This window comes from Anarrhichthys ocellatus, unplaced genomic scaffold (assembly GCF_004355925.1).
Source record: "Anarrhichthys ocellatus isolate YVR2014 unplaced genomic scaffold, GSC_Weel_1.0 scaffold24, whole genome shotgun sequence".
Taxonomy (NCBI): domain Eukaryota; kingdom Metazoa; phylum Chordata; class Actinopteri; order Perciformes; family Anarhichadidae; genus Anarrhichthys; species Anarrhichthys ocellatus.
Window position 1 is genome coordinate 3,417,707 of NW_022280054.1, and position 13,264 is coordinate 3,430,970.

Sequence of the window (13,264 nt, forward strand, 5' to 3'; positions counted from 1 at the left end):
GGGGTGACGTCACGCAGCTCAGGCTAGCCATGTGCTTGCTGCTCATGTGGCCTTAAAAGCTCAGACAGGCAGGATGTAGGGAGGAAGGGAGGGGGGAGAGGAGGGGAGGAGCTCTTTATGCATCGAGGCTTATTTTTACAGCCACGGCTTTCGCAGCACCACTACAGGCTCAGGAGAAAGCCTTCAGGAACACGATGTAATACCGTTTAACGTAAAACAAACCAAACCCCCCATGTTCAGCTCTGTTTACACGAAAACACAAATCGAAAACAGCTAAATCTATTTGCATGTAAGGTTCCTGGTCAATTAGTTGCTGGGTCATTTGGACTTGAAATGGAATGACGAAGTGAAACTTGAATCACGTGGCAGTGTTAACACCACCATGATTGCACATATTCAAGTTGACAGATGAACAGGCAAGACAAATCCAATGTGATGCGGAGCCCAAAGCCTCACTCAGTGTTTTTTGTGAACGGGCTGCTTCTCTGCTGCCAAAAACCGGAGGAGAGCGAGGACGGGAGTGTATGCAGGCAGGACACGCGTCTGCACCACCCATGTCGAGAGGAAAGTGTGAACACGCGCTTGGTTTTGGCTTCCCGTCACCTGAACTTCCTTTCTTTCATATCCCTCGTCCAGCTCGGCTGGTGATAGGAGGAAAGGAGAGGCAGGTCATTCTGCCAGTCCAGCACAACACTTTTAAAGCGGTGTTGCTTCATCGCACAGAGAGAGAGGGGGGGGTGAAGCTCTGCACCCACGCTGTCCTAGTTTCTCTCAGTATCCACGCGCAGAGAGGAATAACCAGACTGCTGCTTCTCAGAGCATTAAAATCACAGGCACGCTGCTCTCTGCTAAATTTACATGAGTAAACAGTTATATAAGAAGAAGAAATATGTACAGGGTTAGTTCTTTCATAGAGGCCTTAAAAGCTCATCAGTGTGCACACCAAATAGCCTCTTACTACTGAGCATAACCAAATACGGACTTCATTATTCTGTAAGCCAAACATCCAGCCCCAGTCATCACAAGACAAATGGAAATACAACTAGAGACCACGTCGCGTGACCCATCGTAGAACGTGGCTTTCACTTAGATTACAGTAACGCACCTGCATCGTGCACGATTGTGATGCGACAAAATCTAACGACAGGCAGAAATATAAACACCCGTCAAAGTACTCAAAGCCAGTTCTGTGGTAGTTCCCACACGTTGCCGTGATAAATCAAATGTCTCCGTCGCTGCTGGTATTAAAAACAACTTGTGTCTCGTGCCACCCTACAGTGTGCATCTATAGGAGAAGAAGAGAAATGATCCACAGCTAACACTATGACACACTCAACAGCACAGTCTGTCTGAAAGAGTCAAACTAGGCCAGTGGTGGACCTTTGCACCAGCTGTTTACAAGCAGGATTCCTGCAGGTGAGCCATTGGCAGACAAAGGCACATGTTCTAAATATCAAACAGTGTCGCTTAAAAATGGTATGAATGAGGTTTGAGGGTCCACATTATAGAAGGATCCAAACATAGAAACACAGAAGGCAGGAAATGCAAGAGAGAAGAAGAACATGACTCACTACACGTAATAAATAGGGAACAACGATTTTAAACTTCTTCGGTCAGAGTATTGGTAGTAAATGGTTATTTGGGACAGACAAAGACTACACTTAAGAAGTCAACCCGACATCTTGTACTCTGTGTGCTTTCAAATCCAGTTCATCCCTGAAGAAGCACTTTAACACAACAACAAGGACTGTTTTTGTGAAAGCGGGACATACATAATAGAATAGTAAAAGGAGCATGGTGGAATAAAATACACCCATACGTCACTACCTCTTCAAATTCAGAGCCGATTACGCAAACCCTGAAAATGACAGTCGTGATCGTGCTTCTACTACAAAAAGGAGTCGTTTCCTTTTTTTTTTTAAACAAATTCCCCTCCTGGGAAGAGACTCTAGCTCATATTGCAGTGTGGCTTCAAGATAATGGACGCTCCCTGGTTTAGTAGTCATCGAAAATGCAAATCAACTTGTACGAGCAAGTCTCGGCAAGATTCACAAACACACATCAGACCGGCAATGTGTCATCCAGAGCAGGCGCTCATCGCCACGCCCCCTTTAGGAGGAAATACAATTAACAACGCGATGCCGAACAGTTGGCGTGTAGTTGGTTGCACCAACATGACTCCAAAAAACCCACTGATCACCGATTCGTTCCACTGCCATGTGCATGTCATGCTTCAAGGGGAAGCTTTAACCAAGAAAAGATTTGGATCATCGCCACAGCTGTACTCCCTTTTTGAAGAAAGAAACTGTCGCATATGGAGGGCAACAGGAAGAAAAGACAAAAAGCTGTTGTGTAGCGGATTAACCGAGGCTTTGAGGCACATAAATACAGTATAGCAGTGTCAGCCTATGGAGCAAACAGTTGTACATCAACAGTCAACACATAGCTTAACTTGAGACAATCAAATATCTAAAAGATGTCTGGACAAGCTATATCCATCGGCTGTGTCTGACGGGGAAGACTGAAGAGACATGTACTGCCAATGCTCAAGTTCAGGGAATGTCGCAAACATATATGTATAAAACTAATGTTTGTTTAAGAGATAAATGCAAATGTCAAATGTCAAAATTACAATCCGAACACGCGTCAAATTGACGCGTTGATACCTCTCGGGTCTTCGGTTTTCAATCCCCCAAAATGAGCCGATCTGAGGTATTTGATGAATGCGGTACACAGGCCGAAGCGTCGAGGGTGAGTTGATGGAATATTTTGTTTGACCATGGATGTATAGTTTAGTTGTTTAGCTCTAGGTCTGTGCCGAACACACAACAACCACTCTGTACTAGCGACCTAGACTCGTCTTACCTGGATGTATCTCAGCGCACTCCTCAGCACGCTCAGATTGGAGGTCTTCTTCTCGTCGATGTTGGGGATGTTCTTCTTCAGCGTCTCAAAGCACTCCTTCAAATGTGCTCGTCTGACAGACACAAAACAAAGAGAGCAGATTTGAGACAGCGGGAAATGGCTGAGCCACACCTGGCTTCATTTTTATCAGCATATGAAAAACACAACAATATTTGCAATTGGTGTTCTTAACTCTAAGCTCAGCATTGAAATTAAACTGCTACAAATAAACAAAACAAAAAAGGCACCAGCCGGTTCCGGAGACAACACACTGTGTAACTAGTACAATATTATTCAAAGGTAACAGTACAAATAAGCTCAGATTGTGCTCTCTTTTAGGAGGCCCTATGGTAGACAGGTTGAACCCACCTGTTTTTCTCAAGCTTGTTATGCACTTCTCTTGTGCCTGCCCTGTAAGAGCACAGATGAGAGCACAGTAAGAATTTGGTGTTTAAAAAGGGCAATGTGACAAGAATAATCTAAATCAACCAAAGAAGAGTTTTCTTGTTGTTGTTTTTTTGCTAGCAGGTAGTTTAGTTACAACGTATCAAAAGATCAATAAATGTCAATAATGTAACAGCTCCACAAATGCTAACTGTTGCTCGTTTCTCTCCATTTCAGATCATTACAAGGCGAATGTTTCGAGTGGTTTTAGGACGCTACAGGTCAAATGTACTATACTTTATACATCTTACACACCGATATACTGATAGACAAAAATTAACACATCAAATAAAACAACACCCTGTTGTAGGCCTATTTCAGTTATCGTGTGAACAAGTCTATAGACGTACCCTCCCGGCCTCTTCTTGTCTAGCTGGCGGCCGTCATCTGGAGGACTCCCCCGGCTGAGGGGCCCGTTCTGTAGAGGGGCCTGCTGGACGACGGGGCCCGGCTGAGGGAGTAAGGCGTGTTGCTGGGGCAGCGAGACGATGGAGCCGGGGTAGCGCTGAACCAGCTGCTGGTGCGTCTGCTGCTGGAGTTTAGTATTGTTAGTTTGGGCGATGAGCTGTTGGTGGTGATGATGGTGGTGGTGGTGGTTCTGCATCAGCTGCTTGTGGTTGGCGGTCAGCACAGAGGCAGGGTGGTCGGGTTTGGGTTGTGGAGAGCGCGGCAGAACGGTGGCAGGCGGAGGGGAGAGCGCGGCGACGGGCAGGGTGGGGGAGCCTGCGGGGTTGGGGGTGACCACAGGGATGGGGATGACGGTGATGGGCATGGAGGGGGGAGGCAGAGAGGGGGGGACGGGCACCGGGCGGCACTCCTCCGCTTTAGAAACATTGTTGATGTGGATCGTCGAGTTGTAGGTCTCATCAGAGCGCCTCTGCTCCGCCAACCGCTCCAGGTGTAGCTTTTCCTTTACGTCATCCTCTGTGGAAGAAACGAGGCAAAGTCATCACGCCGGCGGTGAAAACACCGACTCTGTGTCGTGTGAAGGAGCCACCGATAACAGCAAAATGCCTCAAAGCTGCCGTGTGGTGGGATGCTCTACAAACGGGGTCAAGTTTTCATAAGCGGACGACAACCGAATGTCATCATTTATTTGACATTACTGCTGTGGGACAGAATTTTCTGTGCTTCTTTGTTTAAGGCTAAATGTTTTAGATTTTAATGCATTTTCTTGTGTCTTTTTTTGTTTTAGTGCCTCAAATGTGTGTGTAATAAATACTAAATCCTGTTCAAGCTTCAGGCACACCCTGAAAGAAGGTTGTTGCTCTATTGGAGGTACATCTTGCTGTAATGTAATCCCAGTCACAGTCCACTGACCAGGTCTTGTTGGAGAAGTGGGAGCACACGTCTGATCTACATCTCTACTAACGGAGCCCCCACACAAAGGGGGCCCTCACCATGTCCCCTATGTCCAGGACACAACACGCTGCAAGCTGTGAAGACTGTAACATGTGGGAGGTTAACCGTTACTGGACATCACTTCTGAAACAGCCAATTCAAGTAATCCCAAATTTATGTTCAAATCTATTTTGATATAGATATATATAACCATAATATCAATGACCAAACTGAACATTACAACCTTCAGCTACCTTTTAGTAACTAGTGTTGGTCATTTGGGTTAGGGTGAACGTTTGTAAAAAAATTTAAGTAATTTATGCGAACGATACTACTTAATATTTCCCCGTGTGTACAGTGAGTAGACCTCAGATTACAATCTGTCAGAGTTGTATTGGTAAAGCAGTTAAGAGTTTAAAGTTCAGGTACATTACCCCCTGAAAAAAATACCTTTCCCTAAAGCTTGGCTCAACTATTACTAAAAAAATGCAAATTAGATTTGATCCAAAGCAGATGTATACATGCATAGATTACTTTTTGTCCATACAGAAATACTTGCAAGGACAATGATACATCTAGTACCGCTCTTAAGAACAATTGAATGGCATCATATTCAACAGTCCCACGTGTCACCATCTGCTGCACGTCTATGTTACGTTACCCTGAAACATATTTCCTTCAAAGCACAACAAAGTAGAAAAAGAACAAGATGTTCTGATTACTGTGCCAGACAGCTTTCATAAGACATAAGACAGCAACACACTCGGAGCGCCTTTTTCTGAGAGTAAATGTATGAAGCACTTAGAAAAACAAGAGGATTTTCTATAGACATTATATAACTGCAGCACATAGAGAACCACTGCCCTACTTCTCTCCACACAGTGACCTGCTCTACAGTAGCAGAGAGGTGGGGGGGCTCTGCTCTCCCAATGCAGCATGGCGGGAGGAGCTGGGAGAGACGAAACAGGAGCTCTCACTCTGAGCCTTTATGAAGAGCACAAATGCCTCCATAATAATAAAAAGGTGGAGAACTGCAGGCCTTTTTCCGGAATATGTCCTGCTTGCTAACGGAGTAGCATTTTGGCTTTCTCACACACACATCTCCTTAATGTCCTCATACACGGTTTTAGGTACAAGGTGAGCTTATTTACTGCAACATGCCGAAAAGAAAATCTAAACTGTAAAAACCTGCATGGTCTAGGGTGCAGTATTTACATCTACACCTCCTAATAATTGGTTCACGAGCTTCACATTTGAGGAAGGAACACATTATAGAAATGTATTAAACCTGTGAAGAACATGTGTCCCTTTCTTTGTGAAATCTAATTGGTAGTAATGTGTATTGATAAAACGAAACTATTGTATAGTAACAGTTCAAACAGTACACCATTAATATGTAGTGTTGAATTGGGAAACACTGCACGTTTGTTTTAGCCACTGAGTCGTTATGTTTGTCTTGTTGGTAATCAAACGGCACATTTTGTGTCAATCCCACCACTATAACACCGTTACACTGTTTTGTGTTTGTTAAATCTTTGCACTATTATTTAGTTAGTTCATTTAATATTGTTCATTTGATATTATTCTATTTTATTGTATATATTGTGCATTTTTATATTTAATATTTTTTTACTCTGTTATTTGTATTGCTTTACCTGAACCTATAAATGCTGCTGTAGATTAATAAATTAATAAAGTACCTATCTAATCCAATAGTAGTGACGCATCTTCTTCACAAACGATCTCTGGGAGGGGTAGCCCAGCACGCACGTGGTGAAAGGGGCGGGGCCAAACCCCCCCATGCTGTTAACATATGAAGGCGTGGCTGGTCGGCACACGTCATCGACAGACACTCAAAGCGCTCCAAAAGCGACTGAAAGGCCAGGGAGTTTATGTTTTATTATTATATATTCATACAAGACACAACCGACCAGACCGAAACATGTACTCGGTGTTTACAGCAGCACAACGCCGCACACGTTTACGGGAATGATTTAAAGGAATCAGATGCATGAAGGGGAAGCCTGAGAGACACGATGTTAGGTCATCATGTAAAACGAGCTCGGCATTCCCTGCGCCACCGCCCTTCATCTCCGCATGTTTTGGTCATTTGACTTTTAAATGTCTCGAAGCAGCGCGTGAACTGAAGTCCGTCACAAATATACCGAGAAGCAAAAAAACCAAAAAAAAAACCCACAGAGAGAGAGAGGGGACTTTACGGTGCTGTGTGCCGCTTTATTGTTGTAATAACCGGGTCTATGCTGCAGCTTTCAATGCAGTAAACCCCCGATACTGCAGCACTATGTTTATTATTAGCTATTGTGGACACAGCTATGGTTCCAGGTGGAGACACAACAAGAGGGGACTAAATCATGCACCGCGTCTGCACACCATAACGAATATGAAAGTAAAAGTTAAATGTCCCCGATTCACTCACATTCCGCTCAGTAGTCGGTCATATTTATATTTAAGAGCAAAGAACCCGTGATGTGCATTTTCGTGATGAGTTAATGAATGGCGCTTATAAATCAGGGTTCGTCTGTAACTCGGAAAATTAAAGGAAAAAAAAAATCACTGAATTGTTGAGTATTTTACAACTGCGACCTCACGGGTACGGATGTTGTATATATTTAGAATAAAATCCAACTTACCACGTGCTTTCTGTTGTTGCTGGGCTTGCAATTCCAGAAACTTGGCCGCTTCCAAAAGCGTTTCGATGCTCATTTCTGTCCAGTTACAAACACTCTGCGGCTTCTTCTATTGCGTTAAAAGGCGACGAAGCGAATGCACTACAGGGAGAGGGAACAGACGAACGCTGGAGGGAAAAACTGGGTAATCGGATACCCCCTCGGTAGGAACTCTACCACTTACGTAGAAGAGTTACAAACAAGATGGCGCTCAAAGTAGTAGGAACAAATAAGGTTTGTGAATCACGCACAACCGTATGTAACCGCCCACAGAAAGCACGGAGCTACCGCGGACTGGATTAACAACCGTGTTACAAAACTCCACGCTCCAGATGCGCACGCACACACACACGCACACGCACACGCACACACACACACACACACTAACGCGTGGTGCTCAATGCGTGGAAACGTTAAGAGACCGACAGCCGTGACTGCAGCTGATTTACATCTCATTGATGTATTGTTCAGAGGGAATTATTGTACTTTTTTACTCCACTATATTTATTATTATATTTTATTACTTTTGTCACTTATACTATGGTACTTTTACTTACAATTGTATGCACGGCTGTCACTTGTAACAGAGTATTTATACACTGTGGTATAGCTAATTTTACTAAAGTAAAATAAGTGAGTACTTCTCTCACCATAGGGCAGGATATTAAGGCAATAACTGCAACTTCATTGTTATAAAATGTATGATAGTCTAAAATAATCAAGATATACAGTATTTGGTCTGGGAATACAAATATAGATAAGTAGATAAATAAACATCCTCAAATTCCTTTTTTTTTTTGGTCCAGTCAAAAACCTAAAATATAGTCAGTGTACAATGCTGTGAAAGATTAAAACAACAAAAGCAGAACATTCTCACATTTGAGGGGCTGGATTATCTATTATTTCAGCCCAAAATGGCCCAGGAATAGCCAGACTATTGAGACACACACACACACACACACACACACAAACTCCTGATATAACCGAGGGTCATGTAGTACGAGTAGGAACTAGGCTGCTGCTTGCAACACACAATGGCCCTGGATATTTAGTTGTCTTTTCCTGTTATTCACTCAGCTCTGGTGAGGAAGTACGTTCCCTACAACAGAGTACTAATAGTGGCCCACGATACTAAAGGTTCTCCAGGCACAGCAAGGACTGAGGGGCTCCAGGGACATCCTGAATCAAACAGGCTGTTTTAAGACCGTCAAGAAATACTGGGATCAACTTCTAAAGCCATTCACAGAGTAAACTTCTCATAAAGCAATAAAAGGATTTAATCTTAATACAAAAGATCATGACAGGAATATCGTCCCTTTTAGAAGAAAAGCAAACACTGTGCTCTAGTGGCCATTTAAATGTACTGCATCATAAAAAAAACACTGTATAAAAGCTGCACAATGAATTAGAAAACATGTTAGAAAATTTACACATTTATTGCAAATGTTTAAAAAAATCCGAGCACAAAACACCAATATACAGTATGTACTACCTGAAAAGGTAAATGGACCAAGTACAAGGACATTGTGTAAGCTACTGATTATCAACTGGAATATACATCTCCAGAAGTCAATAATCAATAAAGATAATATTTCTGCTCCTTTAGGGCTTAGCGACAGACCGTAACAGGGTGTTCTTCAGGTACGTGCACAGCTGGTTCATCAGGTCTTTGCTCTGACCTTCGACCCAGTGCATCTCAATCACTACATCGCTCTCCTCGAGCATCACGTTCAGCAGACACTTAAACAGGAAGTGCTGGACTGCAGCCGGGCTCGGGGGTCTCTTAGCGGGCGGCTCCCCCTCTGCAGCAGGTGTTTCCTGTGGGACCGTTTCCTGCCCTGCGTCTGTGCAGGTAGAAGACGTCACGTCCACATCTTCCCCCGGGAAGTTTCCTGAGACCTCTTTCTGTTCTGCTGTCGGGTCACGTGTTACATCTTCCCTCGTCTCATTTGAAGGGGCTCCATTTTCAATCTGCTGACCAGCTGGCTCTTGTGCGGACGTCGTTATGCTTGGAGCGCTCTCATCCTGGCTTTTGCTCTTTCGTGTGGAGGCAGACTGGTTCTGAGATGCTGGTGTTGTTGTTGCAGCAGCAGCAGCAGCAGCAGCCAGAGTGGTTTGAGAGCTGGTTCCAGCACAGTGAGGCGCTCTGGGAAGCTCTCGCAAGTGACGCGACCCTTCGCGCCGCTTCTGTCGTCCGTGGATCCAGGTGTTCTCCACAGCTGTTAGAAAGAGGCTCTGCTCCTGCTTTCTGCACGGGACGCGCTTGTGCAGCACCTGCAGAGTCACATGAAGACAATCTGACTAATGATGATGTTTACTGGAGATGTGTGATTCCTGTCAAAAGCACCCAATTCCACCTCTGCAGTTTCACCAGATGCAACTATTTATTGAGTATGTATTTGCCACGGGAACTAACTTAAAGTGTCAAACAATATCAGTGCACTCCGTCAGAGACAGACACAGATTGAATTTGGCTATTGGCTGATCTGGAGGCAGGTTTCATCACCAACCAACGGCCCCTCCCATAAAACCAACGTCTCAGACTCTGCAGAGCAGACTGTGCGGACTTGCTAGCTTAACTTTAACTTTAGAGAGGCTCAAACTTAACCTTGTATTCCTCTTCTAACCGTGGCAGTGCCGCCCTGAAGCTTACCCGCAGGTCACCGAGTGTTTTCATCAGCAGAGCAGCGATGCTGTCCACGGGGCCGCGGGCGGCAGCACCGCCTAAAGCCAAGGCTTTGGCCTGCAGCTCCTTCAGTCCCGCCGCTGGAAGCGTGAACGACAGCGGCTTCTTCACCTTCTCCAGTTTACGCTTCTTACTGGGAGGAGACTGAGACAAAAGGGAGAGCGAGATCAAGATGATATAAGTAAGGAGTCTATAACAGTGTATTCTGTATTTTGCCTAAATGTATGCTTATGTTTTTGTATTTTTCTCACTTCATTCATCTCATACTTTAGATACATTTTAAACTTTACTACATTCTTTTCTTTATTCTAGTCTGTTCTATTATTTGTTCTGTTCTGAAGCTCTTCTGTGTTTTTAAGTGACATATTAAAGCTCCGTGACTCGATTGCTTGAGAAACTCAGAGGATCACAGTCTGTGTATTTGTATCATTAAATGTTTCTGTGAGGAACCTTTAACTCATAATGAAACAGTCTCAGTTGAATACTGATGCCTCAATATAAGTAGAGCAGACTGTTATACATTTCTGCATGTCGTGATTGGAGGGCTAATATCTATGAAACATTTTAAGTACACTTAACCTTATTCACGATTCGGCATTTATGAGGTAGCATCCAGAACTTCTTCCAATATCCTATATATCATTCACAAAACAATTACGAAATGCCATGACACACGTAGACTGATCTTATGAGCCGATACCTTTTGCTGTGATGAGTATCGGCGATCAAACAGAAGACGGATGTTCGTTACACACCACAAGAGGGCGCTCAAACCCCACGAGCTGCTCCTGAAACACTTGTTCCTTATTTCTAATCCCCTCTCATGTCACGCTGTGATGGCGGTGGAGGTCATTACCCAACCGAATCTGAATTAAATGCTCGGCAGCGATCATACCCTTCACGTCCACTGCAGCAAACAAGTCAGAGCTGCACTGGTGAGTCACTGCAGGCTGGCAGAAATTGGGGAGACAGCAGGGGGGGGGGGCACTCTACTGTGACAGAGCAGACAGAATGGCCGACTGACCTACAAACAGCTGAGGGAAGGAGCAGACTGTGACCTTCACACTGCTGCACTGATCTGAGGCTACTTTTGAATACTTATTTTTCAATCGTAGTATGTAATGAATATATCTGTGTTCTTTCTCTGAATGCTCTGCAGAATAACAGAGGAATCTGAAATAAAGTACAGTAAATTAATTCACATTCCTGCATCTTAGTTTTCATTGAACAAAGGCTACGTCTTCACTCACAATAACAGCTTGCTCCTGATCATGTATATATTTTTGTTGGAGTAATGCATGTTTAGAAGGGATGGACGTATTGAATTAATGTGTTGACGATGAACACTGCCTTGTTAGAGCTTCTTGTATTTCTTATTGTTTCTCACAGACGTCTCTTCCCCCTTTTTCCTCCACACGCTGCAAACCCTGCAGCTCATTGTACAAGGAAATCAATAAAATCCATCTAGCCAGACCCGTCTCTTTGTACGCAGCATCCTTGACACAGATTCGTGCACCAACACATTAGTGTATGAACTCACACACACACACACACACACGGAGTCAACATGCACGGACACAGAGACAGCCTTACAGACAAAGAGCATGAAACCCATATGTGTACAATTAGACATGAAACCTCCACAGAATCACATCCACTTCTGACTCTGCTGCTCACTCCATTATTAATCCTACTTACACACTCTCACCTCGCTGCATGGTCTCCCTCTCACACACTCACACACACACACACACACGTAAATGACCAGCCCACAGTAAAAGCCTGGCCTAATTTAAAAAACTAGGCTAGTAAAAGCCTACGAGTCCAATAAAAGCTGTTCTCTCCAGATATGTCATTCAATCATCCATCTTGATGGTGAGTGGGCACGCACACACACACAAAAACAAAATGCTGCAGATTTAACCTTCAGGCAAACATTGTAAATCTTCTCCCAACCCCCATTTCCTTCTTGTAAAGTCCCAAAACCCCCCAAGTAGACTCCAGAACTCTGGACCTTCCTGAACCCTGTCTTGCCAGAGGCCTGTATGAGCAACAACACGCCTCGAGGCCCAGATAAAGCCCAGCGTCCTCCATCTACTCTGACTACATGCGCTCTAATCTCACCATCCAGTCTCTCTCTCCCTTTGTCTGTTTTTGCTGGATTTCTTTATCTACATCTTTTCCTTCGATGCAATTAATCCATCCTCTGCATCTTTGGCTCTTGGTAATTAGAAGATCTTATATTATTCTGCCTTTAAAAAGTAGAATTACATGTTGAATTTCTTTAAAAACACCCCAGATCAAAAGCAAAGTACTCAACATCTATATACTCTGGGACAGTACACTGGGGAGGCTGTACAAGGAAGAGACAGACATCAGTATGAAAGCTCGAACGAGATATTGATTTGAATGAACGCTCTATCAATTTAGAAATTGATCTCTGTAACATCCGACTCACGATGGAATCAAAATCGTTTCGACAGAACCAGAGATATCGTCGTCTTTAATCCACACATTCATCTTCCCTGTTAAACACGATACCTACATTACCTACAATGCAACTCAACTGCAGACAGTTAAGACAGAGATGTGGGTAATGTAGCCTTAAACTGGCTTGAGGCTTCTTTCTAACAATTTATTTGTTTCATTTTCATACTTGTTGTCTCCACAGATCTCCGTCTGTAGGCACAAAGACCTGTTAACACACATTGATGTGAAACATTGGTGGAGTTCCCCTTTAAAGCAGCTTCAGTCCATTTGTACCCAGCTCTGTTTTGAGGACGACTTCCTGGACGCGAGATATAAGTCAACCTTGTGAATCCAGAGAGTCAGATTGGTTTATTTCACTTTAAAGACAATCTGTCACCGGTGTGCTTAAATAAAGTCAGAACAGAGCAGACGGCAGGGAGAAAGAGAAGATGAATATAGAGTAAAGGTGTAATAGTAGTAAAAAGAGGGTAAAGTAGGTCACGTTGGCATGCATGTCACATATGTTGTAGTCTATATGTGACTTTAATGAGCACCCCCCCGTGCACATACATACATACATACCAGACGTCCATAGGAACACATGCATGCAGGCAGAATTGGGCAGTCGACCATACAAGGAATTACACATGCAGAAACTACTGTCATGTAAGTTTCAGTATCCAGCCCCACACACACACACACACACACACACACACACACACACACACACACA

General features: G+C 43.9%; 2 protein-coding genes across 5 annotated transcripts in view; both read right to left on the reverse strand.

Annotated features, from left to right (window-relative positions):
• mnta (MAX network transcriptional repressor a) overlaps window positions 1-7,801 on the reverse strand; it is a 16,133-nt gene extending 8,332 nt beyond the window's left edge. Inside the window, exons 1-4 of one of the 2 annotated variants that reach the window (XM_031861037.1) lie at window positions 7,341-7,801; window positions 3,699-4,272; window positions 3,274-3,315; window positions 2,866-2,977 (exon numbers count right to left, since the gene is read on the reverse strand). In XM_031861037.1, coding sequence (XP_031716897.1) covers window positions 2,866-2,977; window positions 3,274-3,315; window positions 3,699-4,272; window positions 7,341-7,413 — 801 coding nt within the window. In that variant the 5' untranslated portion in view covers window positions 7,414-7,801. The remainder of the gene's footprint in view (window positions 1-2,865; window positions 2,978-3,273; window positions 3,316-3,698; window positions 4,273-7,340) is intronic. The other variant, XM_031861038.1, reaches the window with a different exon arrangement.
• Window positions 7,802-7,894: 93 nt separating this feature from the next.
• The window catches only part of mettl16 (methyltransferase 16, N6-methyladenosine), a 22,891-nt gene continuing 17,521 nt past the window's right edge, over window positions 7,895-13,264 (reverse strand). For all 3 annotated transcript variants that reach the window (XM_031861140.1, XM_031861139.1, XM_031861138.1), the window contains exons 9-10: window positions 10,030-10,206; window positions 7,895-9,650 (exon numbers count right to left, since the gene is read on the reverse strand). In XM_031861140.1, the coding sequence (XP_031717000.1) occupies window positions 8,979-9,650; window positions 10,030-10,206 (849 nt within the window). In that variant the 3' untranslated portion in view covers window positions 7,895-8,978. The remainder of the gene's footprint in view (window positions 9,651-10,029; window positions 10,207-13,264) is intronic.